This window comes from Streptopelia decaocto (genome assembly GCF_964273445.1).
Source record: "Streptopelia decaocto genome assembly, chromosome: 23".
Classification (NCBI taxonomy): Eukaryota; Metazoa; Chordata; class Aves; order Columbiformes; family Columbidae; genus Streptopelia; species Streptopelia decaocto.
The window spans coordinates 5,104,311-5,124,461 of record NC_138678.1 but is presented as its reverse complement, the minus strand read 5'-3'; the positions used below and the strand labels follow the sequence as shown (position 1 = coordinate 5,124,461).

General features: G+C 48.3%; 1 protein-coding gene across 1 annotated transcript; it reads right to left on the bottom strand.

The window, feature by feature from the left end:
- Positions 1-2,549: 2,549 nt before the first annotated feature.
- MATN1 (matrilin 1) lies at positions 2,550-15,177 on the bottom strand (the record flags this gene model as incomplete). Its single annotated transcript, XM_082071546.1, has 8 exons — positions 2,550-2,599; positions 3,479-3,559; positions 4,033-4,185; positions 5,213-5,626; positions 5,902-6,027; positions 8,439-8,661; positions 11,787-12,133; positions 15,090-15,177. The coding sequence occupies 8 exons, from the start codon at positions 15,175-15,177 to the stop codon at positions 2,550-2,552; spliced, it is 1,482 nt and encodes a 493-aa protein (XP_081927672.1).
- Between the last annotated feature and the right edge of the window lie 4,974 nt (positions 15,178-20,151).

The window sequence follows — 20,151 nt, the reverse complement described above, 5'->3', positions numbered from 1 at the left end:
GGGAGGAGAACTGGTCGAGGAGGTTTCCGTACCCGGAGGACGGCGTTACGTAAATCCTTCTGCCAAAAGACCTAAAGGAACCTGGGACTTGGTGGCAACGTGGAGAGAAGGACCAGCCATTTGTAGGACATGGTAGCAAAGAGATAGAAAAGAAGTTCCATGTCTGCAGAAGGATCATTTCGTAACCTGCAGCAAGGAGGATTTCGCCATAAGCACATCCCTCCACATTTTGAGACATGTAAGTGGTTTTTTAGTTGTGTGCAGCATCTTTTGTTTCCAAGATAAGCACGTAATTAGCTGAAATAAAATGCAAAGAGAGGCTCATCGAGTAGGTTTCCATCTTGCTGCCGTTGGCGATCCATTAATGAAGTCTAATTACAATGTCAAAAGCCTATGTTCTAGCCCAGTGACTAATTGACTTTGGAGATGGGAGAACTCTTTTGTTGTTTTAAGCCAGGAGAAGCAGGAGGGAGGAAAAATAATTGTTAATTAGTTTAGTTCTGCTTTATCTGTAACACAAAACAAAATATCAGTTACAGAAGCAATTCTATGCCTGATAATATATCTTGACCCTCGCAGTATTGCAGAGCGCTGGCAAAGCATTCTTCTGTTTACACCTGCGGTTTATGGCTTGATCCTGTTTTGCGTTCCTTGGGGAGGACCTTGCGCTGTGACCTTGCGCAGAGCTGGTGACGCAGAGGGTCGGCTTGGACCCGGGTTCTCAGTGGGTGAGGGGGATCGTCTTCTCATTGGGAAGGTAGTTGTGTGAGTCTGAAGGAGCTGTTACGATCTATAAAGAGAAACAGGCTCAGGTGCTGCTTTGTCTTACTGCAAGGTGCACATCGGATGATGATCCTGACAAGCATGACCTGTGGTGGCTATTTCTGCTGAGAAAAAAATGACAGGCTCAAGCTTAGAGGTCTAGATTTTACATGTGCAAAATTAGACACCAGAAATCTTATCCCTCGAAGTTCAGGAGTTGGTGGGGGTTACGCTGGGATCTGGAGATTTGACTGAGAGGATGAGGTTTTGCTATCAGGAACTGTCTGTAGTCCACGAGCTAATGCTTGGAGATGTGTTGACTCATTCCTACAAGACCGAGACTGTGCTAATTCATTTTTCGCCATAAAATAAGCTTTTTGTTTTGAGAAGGGTCTCAGTTTCTCTGTGGAACTCTTCCATTGAAATAAAAGGTTGTGACATGAGATGGAGGGTTTCCTACCCACTAAAAGGACTGTGAAGAGGTGGTGTTGTCAGGCAACTACCCCAAAGCTTACACAAATAAATAAATTAAATTCCCTTTTAAAATTTTCAGCACACTTTTAATATTCACCTGAAACACGTCTGCTATGGTGACATTTCTGAATAGGCCAAGTTATTCTGAAAAGCTTTTCACATAGTCTCAAGTATAAATATTTTGATACAAAAAAACCTGACAATAAGAGGCCCCTGCAGACTGGAGCCCCCGTCCACCGGCGCGCGTGGTGCCGCGATGGAGGCGGCCTCGGCTCCGGCTCCAGCTCGGGGCAGGCGGCGCGGGGGCTCCCAGCCCGCCTCGCGCGTTGTCTTGCCGCTGCTGGGAATCCAGGAGCAGCAGCAGAGTCCCGAAGGTGCTGAGATGAGCTTTCTGGCTTTGAAGGTGCTTCGAGGTGAGGGATGAGGAAGGAGCCGGTGAGCCCTGGTCACGGTGGTGATGGAGGCACCGCTTCCATCCGTGGCAGCTCCAGCAGCAGTTCCATGTATCTGAGGTTCTAACGATGTTTTGTGGGCTGGGTTGAGGATGTGGAGAGCTCAGAGCTGAGGAGCAGGAGCGCATCTCCCGGGGCTGGTGGTCACAGCCTCGCGCTGTACGGAGCGCGGCCGCTGGCTCGTTGCACGTTGTCAGGACTTACCCAGAGCGGGTCTAGCTCAGGCGCTGTTCACCGAGACGTTGTGAGAGCGTTCACTGGCTAGGAAAGCTGAGCTTTTCCCTTTTTATACTGTACAGCAGCTATAGATAAACCCAGCTAGCAGCAGCATCCTATCCTATGTCGCCTGCACTGCACACTCAAGAGATCATTACTATATTTTACCTACTTACTGACAAATGCATCATGCTTACAATAATAAGCTATTGGCGGCTTTGACATTTTACACTCGGCATCTGAGTTGATTTTAAGTCACTTTGACTTTTAAATTAAATTATCTCGTGCATAGAAACAAAAGATGCAGAAGAATACAGTGAGGATTCACAGAACTCATAATCAAGTACTTATTAACATATATATATTAAGCTTTAAATCAAAAACAAATATTTCAGTTTTTTTTTAATATATGCACTCTATACAATGCAACAAACATTAGCATGGTCTCAGTCACACACAGTGCTCTGCCCATTATACAATGTCTGCTCTACTGTTATACTTCTTCCCTTTTAAACAAATGCAGGTAGACTAGACTCAATAAAAACGCAAGCTGGCCTTAGCACTGCGACCGAGCCGCCCTCCGTTACCAGTGAAGGAGTTCTAGTTTGGTTACGGTAGCGAGGGAAATCGTTTTGTTTTCGGGTCTTAGATGATCTTGTTCTCCAGGGCTTCGATCCTTTTAGCCACAGCTTCCAGTGAGCAAGAGTTAAGGGTGAAAAACGACATGTAAACGATTCGTGGCTCAAGCGCCCCCGGCTTGCAGAGCAGACGGTGGATGGAGCCACCTCGCTGGGAGCGGGTAGCGCAGGGAGGTTCTCATCGTCTGCTCTGGCATTTCCACAACTGCTCAGGTTTCAGAACTTTTATCGAAGGTAGAAAATATTCATGCACACGTACTCACAGGCATCTATACGCTTACTGTTAAAGGAAGAGGAAAAACTGTGGGAATGATTGGAGTGTGTTTTGAGTGGCTGACAGGGAATTCCTGACCCTGAGCAGCTCGGGCAGCGTCAAGAGCGGAGCACGGAGCTTTTCCTGGAGTTATATAGTGTGTCACAGTTTTCTGCTCTTCTCACTAATTGCTGTTCGTGATGTGCCTGGGAGCAGCCACCCACTGGGTGAGAACTACTGATTTACTGTGACCTTTTGCATAACGTCATGGATTTTAATCAATTTGAGTTAAAGAGTAGAAAATAAACTGTGCAACTAACATAGATAAAGCTTTTAAAGATCTATTCTCCCTTATTCTCAGTAATGAAAAGTCTCCCTAACCCTGTGTGAGCCACCCCAGGGTTTCACTAATTTCTCTCCCCATGCAAAGTTTGAGTCTCGCTCACACCTCAGTGCGATATGGCGGGACCCAGCGTGGCAGGATGCGACCCTGCAAACTCACTCAGGTGGGATCCGGCTCCCCAGAGGTATCTACAGCGAGCAATTCCATGGAAGTTGTCTCATTTCCCAGCTTCCTGAGCACCTGCCCAACCTCCTTCCCCACAAGCGGACGTTCCCCAATGTCCCCTCCAGAACGCACAACCCAACCCACTGAGCTCTGAACGAAGACATCTGAAGGATATATTTCTGCTGCAGTGAATTTATGAGGTCTTCTACTTTTGTCTGGAAGTTCACGATAGATTTACATTCACATGGATCTTCCTCTGTGGATCAGAGCATCAGGAAAACGAGTTAAGTGGCACACAAAAAGAGGATTAAATCAAAATCACTGAGACAAGTGAAACAAAGCAATTCTTATTTTCTTCAGGCGCATTGGAAAGGGCCAATATTTCACTGGAGGCATATGATTCCTTCAAAACAAAAATCTAAAATATCTGTGGTGACTTTTTTTTAATATATAGATATGATTTTTAGACTCATGTTATTTACAGGAAGAGGAAGGGAGAGAAGGGAGGGGGAAGAGAGGAGGAGGAGGCAGTTTGTGGGGGGGGGTGGATGAGGATTAGGGGTGGTTGTCGTTCAGGAAACCACCCAAAAGGCTGACGTCTCCTGATCCTTCCAAGTACCCCAGAGAGCTGTTCACAACATCCATTTGAAGACGCATTTTTGTCCTCCTGCTTCCAGCCTTCGGATTCTGTGACTAAATCCCCCCTTCTCCCCAGTCCCCCGCTCTCACCGATGCAGATTTTCATCTGCAGCTTCTTCCCGATCTTGCTGATGGTCCTGAAGTCGGCCGTGTAGAAGTAGTGCTCTGCTACCGGTTCTGAAGCGATTTCCCTCAGCTCATCCTCGACTGCGTTGCCAACACCCACAGCAAACATCCTAAAACCTGCGAGCAACAGAGTAATAAATTCTATGGATACATCTTATAAAGAGCTTTTGTTTCATAAGAGCAGAATATCCACATAACGTGTCAGCTTGCTTTGTAAACATCAGCTTTTCAGGAGCTCGTACCTGACCTTTGTTGTTATGGGCCAGCCCTTGGTCCCATCTAGTGGTCGAGACTGAAGTTAAAAGGAAGTAAAGAATTTAGCAATTCATGAGTGAATTCACATGGGCTGCATCCATTTAACAGAGGTGTCAGGAGACTGGGGACTTGTTCAGCGGGTCAGCAAAGGGGCAGATCTCAAGATGTTTATACTTCACGATGTTTAGACATATGCATTTATCAATATGTAGCCACTGTGCGCTTTTAATATTCCAATAGAAGCCGAAGAAAGTTTCTTATTAGTGTGTCTGGGTATGTCTGGGATTTGGACAGGGAGTCCACAGTAACTCCCTTAATCTGTGTTTCTGCTTTGTTTGTTGTTTTATTCCTTCTTTTCCTCTTCCAGGCCTTAAGGCCAACACAGACAAGCCCCACTTTTGACCCTACAGCTCCCGTTTTCCTCCCAGGGGCTCTCTGTTGGTCGTCTTTGCCTCACCGTGAGAGCCACTGATGTTGACCTGCCTTCCATTACCAACAGCAGACAAATCCTCAGCTTCTCCCTGCGGTTCCCTTCACATTCATGTGAATCACGCTAGAACACTGTGCATCCCATACCAAACATGTGAAACTCCATCCTGCCCAGCAGAGAGACCTCCAGCAGACTCAGATCAAAGACTTGGAGGGGCTGTGGGAGCAAAAAGCAGCTGCAGGCAAACAAATATTCATCTGGACCGCAGCCAGAGTTGCTCCAAGTTCTCTGAGAGTGTGCAGGGGTAGTCAGGCAACATCCCAACAAAGTTACTCTATGGGAAGCTGTTTCTATCCTGGGTAAGAGACATCTCTGGGAAAAGAGTCATACCTAGGTTGACAGTAGATGTAGTACTTGATCCAAGGGAGAAACAAGCCACTGAGAATTCAGGAGACCTACCTAAGTCTTTGGCTTTCTTCGCAGCATCAGTGATGTAATCCTGTGACCGACCATCAGTGAAGACAATGCCCACCTTGGGCACCCCAGGCCTAGCTCCATTGATGACGGCAAAGGAATTGTCAACGAGGTACTTCAGAGCCTGGCCTGTCATGGTTCCTTTCTCCATGTAGGCCATCTTCTTGACTGCTGCTTTGATGTCCTTCTTGTTCTTGAACTGCCCCAGTGGAAACTCTTGTCTGACAGAACTGGAGTACTGAACCAGGCCAACCTGGGCCTGTTTCTCTGACACCTCTAGGGAGTCCACTATTTGGTTAATGAATTTCTTCACCAGCTCAAAGTTCTCGGGCCGCACGCTCTTGGAGCCATCGATCAGGAAAACAAGATCCAGGGCAGATCCTGACCCGCCGCTGCAAGCTGAAGCAAAATATGAGAAGAAGGTGAAAGGCGACAGCAACTGACACCTCAATTAATCGTATAGGAAAATATAACCCTAATTTCATTTTATTGCTAATGGAATAGCTTCAATCAATCCTCAACAACGCTTCACACTGATGTTTTCAAAATATTTCGTGGTTATAAATGCATGGTTTCCTTTCTGAGCAGGACACATCCACCCTTTCTCAGTGCTATCCCCACCACACCACTGCAGATCACAGCTCGACTCAGCGCAAATGAGAATCACTACGCACCGCTGCAGGTCTTGCCGTCGTTGTTCAGCGTGAAACCCTCTTTGCAGGCACACTTGTACGCTCCCGGGGTGCTGATGCAGATCTGCTCGCAGTCGTGGTCTCCAGTGGCACACAGGTCCGACACCACTGCAAGTGAAGGAGCAGATTAAAACCAGAGACCCTGTCAAGGCCTCTCAACCCAGAGCCTTCTGGGCTCATCCACAAACATATTTGTCCCATAAACTCAATAACTCAAGCCACACTGCAGCAAGACAAAGTCATTACTCTTGGATAGTGACTGAAATAGAAGAGGCAAGGAGAAATTTTCACAAGTCTCCAGACTCCAAGGCACAGCCAGGACTAGAAATAGTCTCCGTAAGTAGGGCAAAACCCATCTGTCTGTTGAGCATATCACAATATACTTCACTCTCCAAAGCTACTGCTTGAGATTGGGTTTCCAACCTACCATCTGGGCTGGCCAATACCCATCTTTTCCAGCCATGTAGTACAATTATGATTAGTGAGCTCAGCCCCATGTCTTTTCTGGATGGGATTCATGTGCAAACATACTTGGAATTCACTTCAGCGCTACCCTCGCACGTGCAGCTTTCAGAATCGCAATCTACAATCATTTCTGCCTGCTGATCTGAACCCGGGTCTGACTCCTGAGATGCTGAGCAAACAGAAGCTAAATTGCAGCAGGCTGAGCCAGCAGCGCTCGGTGCTGACGGCACTCACAGCGACAGCAGTGATGGTGGAAAACAAACGCAAATGCAAACAGATCCGGCCGAAGTGATTCATTTACAAATACCAGGGAAGTGTGTGGAGAAAACTGAGCATTTCTGGTTCTGTTGCAATGATGGGAGGTGGCGCAAAGTCTTTCAAACTGATTATTTCAAGTCGTGTTCTGTTCTGCATGTGTTTTGTACTTCTGCTGGCCTTCCCAGTTCACATGTCTGCATATTGTGCCAGCACTGCTAGATATGTAGCTCGTATAACTAGGAATATTACTAACCGTGCAGATGGCTGTAACGTTGGCTCTCAGGCTGAGTTCTCTGAAGTCTGCTGGGGTCTCCCTTCCCCATGTGTTTGTTGAGCGTCATGGGAGCAGTTGGCCAGTGCTGCACGGCTCTTCCTGCGGTCAGAACCCACAAACCGTGCCTGCGCTCGCAGGTGCTGGTTGGGTTCGTCTCCAAGGGCGGTTTTGTGCAGCTGCTCGCATGGCGCGGTAACAGCCCACTTGGCGTTAATCTGGTGCTATCCTGTTAGCGATATTGATCCTTAGCACAGCGCTTCCCCCCGATGCATCTCTGAGGGTTTTTACCACGGGGAGAACTTTGTCATGTGCATGTTATGAATTTGAAAAGCAAGGCACAGAAAGGATTTTTTTCTCTTTATCCCTCTGAATGAGACCGACGCCAGGACTTCAAAACACATTTTGAGGTCTCTCCATCCCTGGCTGGCTCCTGACGCCAGGGCAGCCAGCACAAGCTGCTACAAATATTCATGGCCTGGATTCCACCTCCTCAAATTTTGTCTCTATCCCCCCTTTAGTATGAAGTATTTATTCCCCTCTTTCTTGAGCTTTAGGTGCAGTGACACCTGATTGTAATACATGACTCACTTTAAATTCAAAATTTTCCTCCTTCCTACAGAGGAAGAAATTTTCCTTGACAAAAAGCTGCTCAGCCCCATCATTTTCAACCTGAAAGCTGAAGCATGAAATTTTACACCTCTTGAAGAAATTGGTCTCGGGGAGTTTTACGGGTCCGTGTACGTACGTGTTTGCAGTCCTTGCCATGGGCACCGCGGTGTGTCACACCTTTGAAGAAGTGTTGCCACACGTCTGCTCTTTGGTGGGATGGGCGTGCGAAGCCCCCAGGCCTCTCTTGCTGACACATAGAATGGGTATTTATAGACCACCTCCTACCGTCTTGTGGGTACATTTGAAAGCAATAAAGCTTTCCCACTCCATTCACCGCTTTGTGTAGGAGTGGGTATGCGTTTGTAGGGTAGTCAGGCTCTTTTTATACACTGCATAGAAAGGCGTTAGGCACTGCACCAGCCAGGAGAGCTTCCTGCCTCACTAGGCTTGCGAAAACAACAGCAGAGTCAGGCAGAGGCGGTTCAGCCTCCAGCGGGAAATGAGACCATGTCTTGCTCAACTGGGAGCTCAGAAGACAATACTGGTGGCGCAAATTACAAGCCAGATTCTCAGAACTGCCCAGATAGGCTTAAACACAAGGAGACTGATTTTAGCTGTATAAAAATCATGTTTTCTCTGTTCTGTTTCAATGACTCGGGGAGCACGTGGGTCATGTTTGCAAACTCTTCTGTGCCAATGAAGTCTGGAGACTTTTCAACTGAAACCTGAAATTCTCTAAACAAAACCTGAAATTCTTGAAAGGCAACTTCAAAGAGCATCTCTCTTCCACTCTGCTGTGTGCTCCTGCAGACCAGGTCCTTGGAGCAAGGAAGCAGATGGATGAAGGACGATCACACGTACAACTTCCACCTGCAGCTCGTGGCTGGGAACCGGGGCTGTGGCGAGGACTTACCACAGAAAGCTTCCTGGAACTTGTGGGTCAGCTTCTCTATGACGCTGTAGCTCTCCACGTAGTCCACGTGCTCGTCCAGGGGCTGGCTGGCCATCTGCCGCAGCGTGTGCATGTCCACGCGGCCGACCCCGATGGCAAAGATCTCGATGCCGGCCGCTCTGGCCCGGGCTGACACGTCCTGCACTCCGTCCTGGGGCCGCCCGTCGGTCACAACGATCGCCACCTGCGCAGAGGAGGGCAGAGACGAGGGGTGTGCTTGAATGGGCGTTAATATCACTATTGCTAGTGGAACAGCCTGGATTAGTATAGAAGGCTTCGTATTTTGTAAAATTAAAGAAAAGGAACTGCCACCCCTTCCTCTCTCTCTTCCCATTCTTCCTGAGATCACACAAGACATTCTTTTAGGTGAGGTTTGTTTCTTTCTGAGCCAGAAAGGTTAAACTGCCAGGGACCTGACTGATTTAATTAAGGGACATCTGGTGCATCTCACCCCTCAGGAAACCAAAGTAAAGGTTGTGTTCTTCATATGCAAACTAATGCTCAAACCAAACTATCTTCATGACACTAGGGACAACTCTGACTCAGTATGAGACTTTGAAAATCTCAGGAAATGTCATGGAAACATCATAACATGAACACTGTTCCCCATTTTATAGTTGGAGAGGCTGAAGCAGAGAGAGGGGAAGCTGTGCCTAAGGTGACGGTGGCCGTGCCTGCCCTGATTTCCGATTCCCTGCTCCACAACAAACAGCAGAGCTGAAATCCCAACCCTGCTGACACCAGCGTTAAAATGACAACTGGCTTGAGCGGGAACTGGATTTCACCCTGGTTTAGATGGAGCCTGAACTAGTTGAAAGCCTCCAAGAGTCCTGCTCCTCTTGCTAGATTGTCCATTTTCCTCTTTATTTTTCTTCTGATGAGTGACCTTCTCACAAAACCTTCATTTTTGTTCTTTGCTGGTTCAACTCCTGCCGCTTTTCCTTACAACTGTTTTCTTGTGACACCGCTGTCAACTCCAAAGCCACTGATGGGGATGTAATGCAGTACGGAGAAATATAATCGGCAGGAGCAGGTGAGCCGTTAAACAGAAAAAAACCTCATAGCAGGCAGATGCCCTTAGTAATACAGAGAGTAGAGAAATGTCAAAAGAAAAAGGCAGAAAAAAATCCACCTGGCAGCAACAGTGAGTTTGAATGAGTTTGATGTGGTCATTAAGGCATCATTTGCTATTCTCCTCTATGTCTTACATGCTCTCCAACTTTCTGAAGATAAAGCCAGAAGCACCAGCTGCTGGGTTAGGACAGTGTGGTGGCTGTTTGACATCCTCAGGTGGAAAAAAAGCCGTCTCAGGTAAGGTCAGTGGTCGGGTTCCCTGCTCCATGTGTCCAGGGGCCTTGGCCATGCAGATAAAGTGGGTCCTTCCCCCTCTGCCCACCCTCCAGTGAGGGATAACACTGCAATACTAAACCTGCTGCCCATCCAGAGCTTTCCTTCTGTGCGAAGGATGGGCAAACCTGGAGAAACGTAGAGCTTTTCAACCTGGCGAAGGTCTGTGGGTTCAGACGTTTACCCGCGCTTCCGAAGAGCTACAAAACGCAGGATTCAGCGGAGCAGAGGCAGCCGTGCAGCCGCGCGTTCCGCCAGGAGAGAGAGCCCTCGGCTCAGCGCGGCAGCCTGCGCGCGGCTCCCGCTCCTGCGGCAGCTCCGGCGCCGGGCTGCCAATTAGAGCTTATCGGGAGCCAGCCTGTCAGGAGACACGCTGTACTATCAAGCAGCTTCCACGAGCAACACCACCCTACGAACGGGTTTCTGTCAGTAGCTGCGGATCTTCCTTGCAGCGTTTGTCACAGGATGATGTTGCACGTCCTCCTGCCATTTCTCTGTCTAAATATAGAGATTCTCCAAGTGTAATCAGTTCCTTTGGTTCTTCGTGTCATCCTCACATAGGCCTGAGGCTCAGATACAACCCGGGATCCACATCTGGATCTGATGGGAAATCATGCATCTGTGTGAAAATCTGCTCTAGAACACTCAGAATTCATGATGCTTTCTGACCTGCTCTTGGAGAAAACAGAACTTTCGGGTACAAAGAGTCTGGATCAGAAATCAGGAATTAATCAGTGAACCCATGGCTAAAATGGACGTTAACGGTGAGTCAGACCAAGCACCAAGCAGCCAGGGAATGTGTCTGTGACCTCGGCCTGGACCAGGCACTTACAGAAAGAGTGTAAAAATACATCAAGTATAAAGTAATCTTGCTATCATATGTCGTTATCTTGATAACTAGGAGATTCTGATTTTTCCTAGGATTCCCCCTCCCTGTCAGGCTGATGCAGTGTGCTCCAGTGTGAAAAACCCAGCCTTTAAGCCTACCTCCAAATGATCTGCAGTCACGGGGTCTCCGTGGTTCTCGGTGTTACACCTGGTCTGGTTTGGGACGCGGGGAGCCCTGGGGGTGCCTGGCTGGGCAGAGGGCAGGGGCGGGTGGGGAGAGGGATGCTGACCCCGCTCCGCAGCGCGGGCCGTGCTGGACCCGGCGGGGGCCGTGGGACACGAATTGAGAAAAGGGGAAGGCTTCTGCTGTCTCCAATAGCTGAGCAGGGTCTCCAGTTTTGCCCTGAGAAAACTCACAAACTTTTGCTTTTCAAGGTCAAGCACCACATTTCATTTTCCTGTGAATGCCCAACTTCCTCGTGTTACTTCTGTCATACAGAAATCCCCCATGTTCTCGTGACACAATTTATTCTTGGTTAACTAAGACACCGGAGGATTCGCAGGCATCCCTGGGTACTCGCATTGCAGGGTTTCCGTGTGTAGGCAATGCAGCAGCTAACGAGGGAGCTGTGTCTCATTATGCAGCGTGCAACCTGAATGTTGTAGCAGCACTGAAAGGGGAATTGGGTCCAAAGTTGAATAAGCCCTTGATTTTCTCAGTAATTTGACAATCTAGTTGTTGTTCCTCTTAAAAGACAGATAAAAGTAATTGGGCACCCCTGTAGTTCTTGATAAAGGTATAAACAGACTTTTCCCTGAGCTGCTGCAGCAACAAACCGTGCTGTTCCCTGTCCTGGGGTGACATTTGCTGCGCAGAGCACAGCAAGACCGAATGATCTCGTGATGCTTTGACCACTGTCCCATGCGGTTGACAATGACAGCCCAGATTTTTCACAAGGTCTTGCTGGATTTCTGCTGTGTGAAGGGGCGAGGACCGTGTCCAATGATTCTGGAGCCTTCACCACACTCAAAGCAAAGACAAAATCATCATTCCTCCTTTTTGGATTTTTCCAACCACTTCATGATGAATCACATGAAAGAAGGGAGCATAGATTAAATGGATGATTTCCTTACCTTATTAAAGTTGGGAGACCTCACCCTGGCCCCTTCTGAGTCATTAAAAACCCGGCTAATGGCAAACTGGATGGCCAGGCCGGTCATGGTCCCGGTGGAGAGCGGCTCTATCTTCTGGACCGCCTGCAGGAGCCCCGCTTTGCTTTGGTGGGTCCTGAGGGAGAACTCGTTCTTGACGGCGCTGGCATAATTGATCACACCCACCCGCGTGGAGTTGGGGCCCACGTCCAGCCCCTCGATCACCCGCGACATGAAGACTTTGACCTTCTCAAACTCGTGTGGGCGCACACTTCGGGAGCTGTCGATGACGAACACCAGGTCGGTGGGTTTGGTTCTACACAGCGTGCCTGGAAATGACAAGGAGGGAGGAGAAAAGTAAAAGAAACGTGTACTAGGAGGGAGAGGATGGGATGGTCTTAGAGCAGCCGCTGGAGGTGCAGGACCCGCAGGCTCCAATCCTTTCTCCGCCTGGCTCAGCGGCCCAGTGACACCGCTTTACCCCGATAGTTCTAAATGTTCTTTTTCCTTTCGTAGGAAAGTGTCTGTAAGAAAAGCACAGTTCCCGGGTGACAATGTGTACTGCTGAAGGAGCGGATGGGATACCAGCACTGCGCTTCAGGAACAGGTTACCCACTTGTAACCCCAGGCTATTGCTAATGCCTACATGAAACTTAATGCACTTACAGCAGCGTGGAGGGAGGAATAGAGCTGAGAACCGAAGCTGGTGCGTGCACTTCTGCATCAAACAAGGTCTCAAAAGGAGCTGTTGCATTTGGACACTGATAAGCAATCCACATGGAGATTCATTAATGAGATTATATCTTTGTCATGCATGACCAGAAGCAGGCATGAAACTCAGAGGTTCAGGTTCAGTTGTGAATCAAAATGCTCAGATTAATGAACCAGCATAACATGAACCACTCTTGTGTTTTCCAGCTAGTGACACTAATAATGAAATACTATAGCACAGCAAAGATGAGTGCTGCTTCATTTCTCTGAGCTGGAGAGGGAGAATACAATGGAGAAGTGCAGAGCCCCATAATTGATAGTTAATCTCTGCAACCCACAGTAAGACACAAATATCCACTGTAAAAAGTAAATGGTATAAACAGGAGGCATCAGCAATACAAAGAGCTGAGAGATTTGGGTTTTATTTCTCATTTGCATGCTGTTTTCCATCCTGATTTTCAGCTGTGGCAAAACATAAAAAGGACTGATATTTTTTATTATTTTCTAAATGAATCGTCCCGTTTTCCCCACCAGATCTATAGCATTCTCTTATTTTAATTTTTTTCTATCATTTAGCCTGTCTCTGTAGGGGCATCAAGTGCTCTGTTAATATTTGATTTCTGCAGAGAGGGACGATATAGGTTGTATCATAAAGGAGATTTCTGTGGACAGATTTTTAAATGTGAGCTTTTGGGCCAACAAATCTGTTCCAAATGATGATATAAATACTATAGCTAGTCCTCAGTGTGAAATCTAAGGAAGTGATCAATTTTTCAGACAGATGAAAACAAATACCCTGTGATATATCCACAAATAAAATAACCAGGTTAGTGGTCCGAGAGGCACTGACGCTGATTTGCCCCTGGCCGCAGGACGGTCTCATGGGGCTGCGGGGGGGCAGGCAGCGCTTGCTCCGTCCGACGTGCTCCTTTTCCACTAACACACAATGTGACCTTTTCCCATGGGGTGACTGTTGCTGTGCCACCAATAACTCAGTGCACAGGAAGGGAAACCACAGCTGGCTGTCCATTCACCCCTTTACCGGGGTGGTTATGCCCATTTAACAGGTGAGAAATGACGGTGTAGAGAAAGGCTCCGATTCTTGCAATCAGTTCCTGCAGAAATGAAGTCCAGATTCCTCCTTGCCACTGTAGCTAAAGCGTCACCTCTGTTTCCAGTGACAAATCAAGAAGCATTTTTTTTTGGTATTTTTTCCCTAGGAACAGTTGGATCCAGTAGTGGTTTTTAAGTACATATATATATGTATATATATTTGTTGTTGTTGCATGGAAGCTCTGTGATTTTGCCCTAAATAACATTTTTAACCTCTTTTTATGACAACGAAATATATTCCATAGAAACGAAGAGAAAAGATGCTCTATCAGATGGGAGCTTTGGGATTTCAGCCATAGGACAGGCCTTGGTGACTGCGGCAGGGGACACTCGGGGCTCTGAATGGCACCGTCACTCACCGTAGGTTATTTTAAAGTTTGATTAAACCAGAAATAAATTCCTCCTCTGTTTTTTAAAAATGTCTGCACTTGAAGTTATTCAGAAATAGCTGAACTTCATGCACTGATTTAGCAGAAAATCTCTCTTAGGGCATCTTTGGCATGTTCATTAAAAGAACAGGAAACCTGTCTCATAACTCAGAATTAAAAGGTGTTTATTTTAGAAGCAGCGATCGCTCACGGTAGAGCTGAGCTGAACAAGGATCTGTTTGGTTTCCTGACCTCAGTAGCGCTCAGCAGCTCTACAGCAGTTGTAGCTCCCCAAACTGCTGAGGAGAAACCGGTCAGTACAGCAGCAAACTGCCCTGCACAGGCGGCAGCTCGGGCTGCAGCCGCTGTCACACCTACTGTGCAGCTGTCAGTCTGCCCAGGTATGTGGGTTATGCATCATCATAAGGTCATTCAAGCGTTTCTAAAACCCATCAGTAATTTTTGCCTCAGTCACCTCTCCAGCATCATCCTGCCCCGGCACAGCAGAGATGCTGCCTCGCTACCCGGTACTTGCTGACACTAATTGCAGACAAAGGACTCTGCACCCTCAAGGAGCAGGCAGATCATCCCTTATCGGATCATCACCCCTTGGAAAGACAAACAGAGCGGGATTTTGCTCAGGTAATGTAAAACCTAGGAAAGGCCCATCCTCAGCAGCCCGGCCAGAGGCTCCTGCTCTGTGAGGTTAACCAGAGCTCGGGGTGTCCGGCCAGCTCCTCCTGGAGCTCCCAGCAAAGCCGATCCTCGGCAGAGCTGCGGGCAGCAGAAGGTGGAGGAGAAGAGCCCTTCTGCCCGGCCGCCTCCTGCCAAGAGCAGCGAGCCCGGGCTGGTGCTGCACCGGGAGCCGGGGCTGACCTGATGCCACCTTTGCTGTACAGACCTCCCACTACTTCTCTAAAGCAAAGCAACAGGCAGATGTGAACACATCGCCAGGCTTCGCTGCCTTGGGAAAACATTTGAGAAAGCTCCTTTGCTTCCCTGACTGATGTTGGGTATTTCTTTTTCCTTCGCAAGCTGGTGGCAGGGGACAGAGGACGGACACGGCGCGTCCCAGCGCTGAGCTCCCGCTTACCTCTGGGCTGCGGGGCTGCCCCGCAAACTCCGTAGCTCTGCAGGAGGAGCAGCAAGGAGAGCAGCAAGGCGGAGAAAATCCTGTCCATGGCTGCGGAGCAGCTGGAGCCTGGATGCAGAGTGGCAAGCGAGAGCCTTGGCCCGGAGGTATTAACCTGCCCTTGCTCGGGGAGGCATGGGGCCAGCCCCTGCCACGTGTTGGGGGGGCACCGAGGGGAGAGGGACGAGGAGAAAATATGGCACGAAGGTGGGGAGAGGGAGGATGTCCAGCCCTGCCGGCCCCCGGCCCCTCCACAATGGCCTCATTGCTCCGCGAGGCTGTAAAGAGACCTGCGAGGGGTTGGTATGTGGGGAATCCAGGACCGTAACAGTGGGACCAGTGAAGCCAGCCCTGGGGAACTGGGCTTAACCTGCCAATCACCAGCTCCCGTCTACAAATCCTGGGCTTTGCCACATTAAGCAAACGGTCTGAGGTGTGTCAGGCTCGTGTCCTTCCGCTGGCAAAGCCCGGGGAGCGGGGGGGACACGGGAATAAGGTCACACAAATCACCTCTCAGTCCCGCGTTTGCCAAGCGCAGGGCTGGAAACCAGCCTGTGGGACTGGGGGCTCTGCTGCTTCGGCTTCATTTGCAGGCGAATGCTCAGAGGAAGAGGAGAGCAAGGTCTGGGGGGAACGGGCTGAACTGTACAATGCAAGCCAAACCTCTGCCTGCGGGAAACGGTCACTGTTCCATGAGGCTGTGCCCCGTGCAGGAGAGCAGGGACGGAAAGTACGAGCTCGGTAGCCGAAACTAGATAAATAGACAAGAAACTCGGGATAGACAGACAGATTAGAAGCTTGATTTATTATTTACAGCATAGCGTTCAGGTCCATACACACAAGGGACATATAGCTCCTGCCACAAAAAGCCAATAATCTAAATCAACAGATAAGACTGATGATGCTGCAAATGAGCAGAAATCCAGTGTTTTTATGGAAGATCAGCAGGGAGATTTGGTACTAGAGCGAGAAGAATTTAATGATGGGTTCATCACAAAGCAGTGCATCTATTTTATTTTTTAACTCCTGTATTACATTACTGTCGGTTGATTAAAGCCCTGCTCTGATGGATTAGTCTCTGCACACCTTTGCAGCCACACACCCTTGGAGCACTCGTCCATTTAATCTGCGTTGTGCTAGCGCAGGGCCATGGCAAACTGCCTCTAATTCAAAGCCCAGTTCCTCTGCCCTTCTCCAGAGTCACTCTTTACTAAACGTGCTTCGGCAGAGACCGAGAGCGCCTGTGGAGAAAGGCTCTTTGATTAGCAGAAAAGGGCCCGTCCTTAGTGAAGTTGCCAGGCTATTCTTAACTCTTCCAACATTAAAAATGGTAATTAAAATATTAAAGGATGGCTATGTTCTCATGCAAAACCAGCATGGATTGACCCACTGCTGTCTCCCCAGGTACACACAGGCTTTGCACCATCTCTGTCGCTAGTTATTTCAGAGCCCCTAGGATTAAAAGGGTCACCGTGCAGGATGTGAACATTGCAGATTACCATCTAGTCTAGAAAACACATGCAGATCTTCACGTATGCATGTGCGAGCACAAGGAGCCCATTATAAAAACTTCACGTATAAATGCTTATGCCTGTGGATGGATGCATAAATATTTACACGTGACCATAGATGTATATAAACATGATTGCATGTATGTGTTTATGTATATAAATAGTATGTGTGCACATACATGTTCATGTATTTAAATATGCACGTGTGCACACACATGCCGACACATGACTCCCCCTCCACTCCCAGCCTTTGTTCTTTTAAAGCTGCCGATGAGGACAGCCTATTGACATCACGGACTACGTGAGTGCTCGTATGTATAACCACTGTTAGCTGATATCCTTGGGTGTATGCACACAGGTGTGTTTGCTCCCCAAATGCACAGAACAGCTACACTCCTACATTTATTAGGGAACAAAGTGAAATAAAAGCATAAAATCTGGGAGATTTTGCCTCCAGGCCTGTCTGAGATGGGGTTTCTCCCGTTGCTCTGCCGTGCGCACAAGGATCTCTTGGTGCAGACAGTACCTGCCTGCCATGAATAGGGGTCATTCAGAGCCCTCCGTCAATGAAGTCTCTATGGCTGCTCTTGTTGAGGAAAATATAAAGTTTCTCTGTGTCATTTTGCTGTTAATTAGCAAAGGAAGATAAATACATTTCAGGTGAATATTTTCACTAGTAGAGGTTGTGGCACACAAGCAACATTAAAGCTTTGAAAATGAGGCGCGAGGCAAAGGTGTGCTGGGTACCATAGGTCTGCATTTATACCCCTGTAAAAGCAGTGTTTATTTTTAAAATATGAAACATAATTTTTCCCCAGGCCTCTGAAAATGAAAACAGTGCGTTCAATATTTCAAGAGGAAAATATGCATTTAAAGCTCTTCCCGAGCCTGGTTGCACCGTAAACAGACAAACCATTAATGGCTCATGCTGGGTGCGAGCGGCTCTGCCGCTCTGCACAGCGGCTGCAGACCGCGCTGCCGCTTCTCAGACACATCCGAGTCCATGTCCCCTTGTTAAAACCTGCTTGTTTTAAATACCAGTTCCCCGCTTTCCTTCCACCGCGGGAGATCCCGGTCCCACCTCGCTCCTGCTCAAATCAAAAGCTTCAAACTGGTGGGGAGTTGTATGTACAGCCGGGGAGATCTTAACCCAAACCCATGGTCCTGTTGTGTTATTATCTGAGTGCAGATGGAGGAGAAAAGGCACACTGATGCTTTGTATTAAGTCAAAAAAGGTGACAGTGCAAGACAACACATGCCAGCCTTGGGATGGGCCAGGAAAGAGCAAAGCTCAGTTTAAGAATAAGTAGTAAAAGTAGTAAAAAGCGAGCACATACTCATACAGGCAGTATTACAACTGTCAGAGTGGGTAACTTCGTATTTGTCCTAAGATAAGCAAGTCTGACGGCATAAACTATATAAATGCAGATTCTTTCTCTTTCACTATGTGCACAACATTTCACAGGAATATAGATCAGATGGGAAAAACCAAGAAAAATGCCATTTTGGTTTCAATAATGCAGACATGCTTTGTTTTAATTTGGCATCCTACTTTTCCAATGTCTGTCATTCTGGGCCCACCACCGGGGACAGCGGTTGCATTGACTTCATTCAACTGCTACGAGTAATTATCTTAATGAACTGTCTCCAGGAAAGCTAAAGTAAAGCTTGTCTTTTTTTATGGTGTTTGATTTATGCAATTATAACGGCACCTGTCCCACGCTCCGGTCTGAGTCCTGAAAGGTTTACATGTGTCATTGGAGTCAGCAGGAACCAGAGCAGCAGGGAAAGCGAGCAGGGCAGCGCGGGCTGCCGGAGGACCGTGGCGCACCCATCGCCGGCTCCGCCGCCGCTGCAGCGCCGGGCGGCACGGGGGCTCCCGACAGCGCCAGGAGGCGCCGGGGAACGCTGCCAGCTTGCTGTCTGTGCCCTCTTCAAGGTCTATTTATACCCACTCGCCAGCACCAGAATGCCCTTGGGATAGGAGAGGCCTTTCCGTCACAGCGATCGCTATGACTCCATCTGCCTGGTTTTCAGCACTGTTGTTCCTATTGCATTATGCAGCATTTTTGCCAAGTTGCTGGGAGCTCCATCGTGTTTCCAGATGCCATTTCAAAGCCTGATAGAAGGCAGCACCGGAAAAATGTTTCTGATCCTCCCCAGGCTTCAGTGACACTGTATTTTCTGCCAGCGTTGGCACTGTTAAACCTCCAGGAGGATTTGTAGGATCTGAAGTTTTACTGAGTTTCCCTGACAAAGAGTCTCTTACGAAAAGGTGTGTCCTGGATTGCTGGAGCAACCTGCACTGGTCACCTTCACCAGAAAACATCTCCCGCCAGTGGAGCGGCTCATCGAACGTTTGACTAACGGGCTGTGAACGTTGCATGGGAGCAGTTCCAGTGAAGTGTGTTTGGTTGGTTTTCGGGGCCGAGGAAGAGGCTCCGAGACCTCTCCTGCACCTGAAGGCACTGGCTCCAGAATGCCTGGAGAGCAGGAAATCGAACAAAGCAGCAGCACTCAAAGCAACGTGAAATACACAGACAATCAGACCAAAAAGCCCTTTTTCCCCTGGAGATGTTGCTCTGGGTCAGGTGAACGGGAAAAACCAAAGTCAGTCAGGTAGTTTAATGGATATCTTTGGTGTCCTGGAGCAGCTCCACCTCCATGAGATGCTGCTGCTTCTAAAGGTCCCGTCCCTCTTACATATCTGTTCTGCTAGTGCTGAGGTCATGAGCTCAATCTACACTCTACATCAAAGAATTGCTGCTCGTTTCTCCTCTGAATTGGAAATTAAAAAGCAATGTGTGGAGCAGCATTAAGCATATTTGTGTGAACTGGTTCTCAGCCTGTGTTGGAGAGACTCACATCAGTAAATCAGTTTAGAGAAGAACAAACAGTACAACAGTAGCATATTAAATAGAGTCTTTTATCAGTTTTAAACCCCAGCATTGATAGCACCATCGTCTCTTTGGGCTCGGGACAGCTGGTGTTCAGTTTGTGTTGGCCAATCATCCAACATCTCAGAAAACCAAAACCACTTCCTGTCTAGAACTCAGACCCTGACCTGGCTGGAAGCTCACAGTAAATCTATACATTTTATCAGATTTCTGCATTTTTTAATGCTTTTTTTACCCAGTCTTTCATGGGGAGCTATTCTGAGCGCTGGAGAGACAACGCTGCACTGAGCAGAGGGCTGGTTTGGCTTGCCAGGAGCCATGGAACATCAGGCTCGTGTAGAAGATCAGGTGTGTACCCAGAGGCTCGGCTCCCACACGTGTTGAACAAACCCCATCTCTGGGAGAGGCGCTTTGAGGCTGCAGCCGCGGGGCGCGGGTGGCGGGGGAGGAACGAGCCGTTCAAACTGCCAGGTTGGTGTGCGAGCAGCACACACATGAGATAACATCGGTCTACAGCAAATAACCATTTTTGCTAACTAATTTTTTTTAGAAAGCAAACTGTTGCTTCCTTGTGACTTACTGGGACAGCACCGTTCCGAAATCAGACAGCAAATA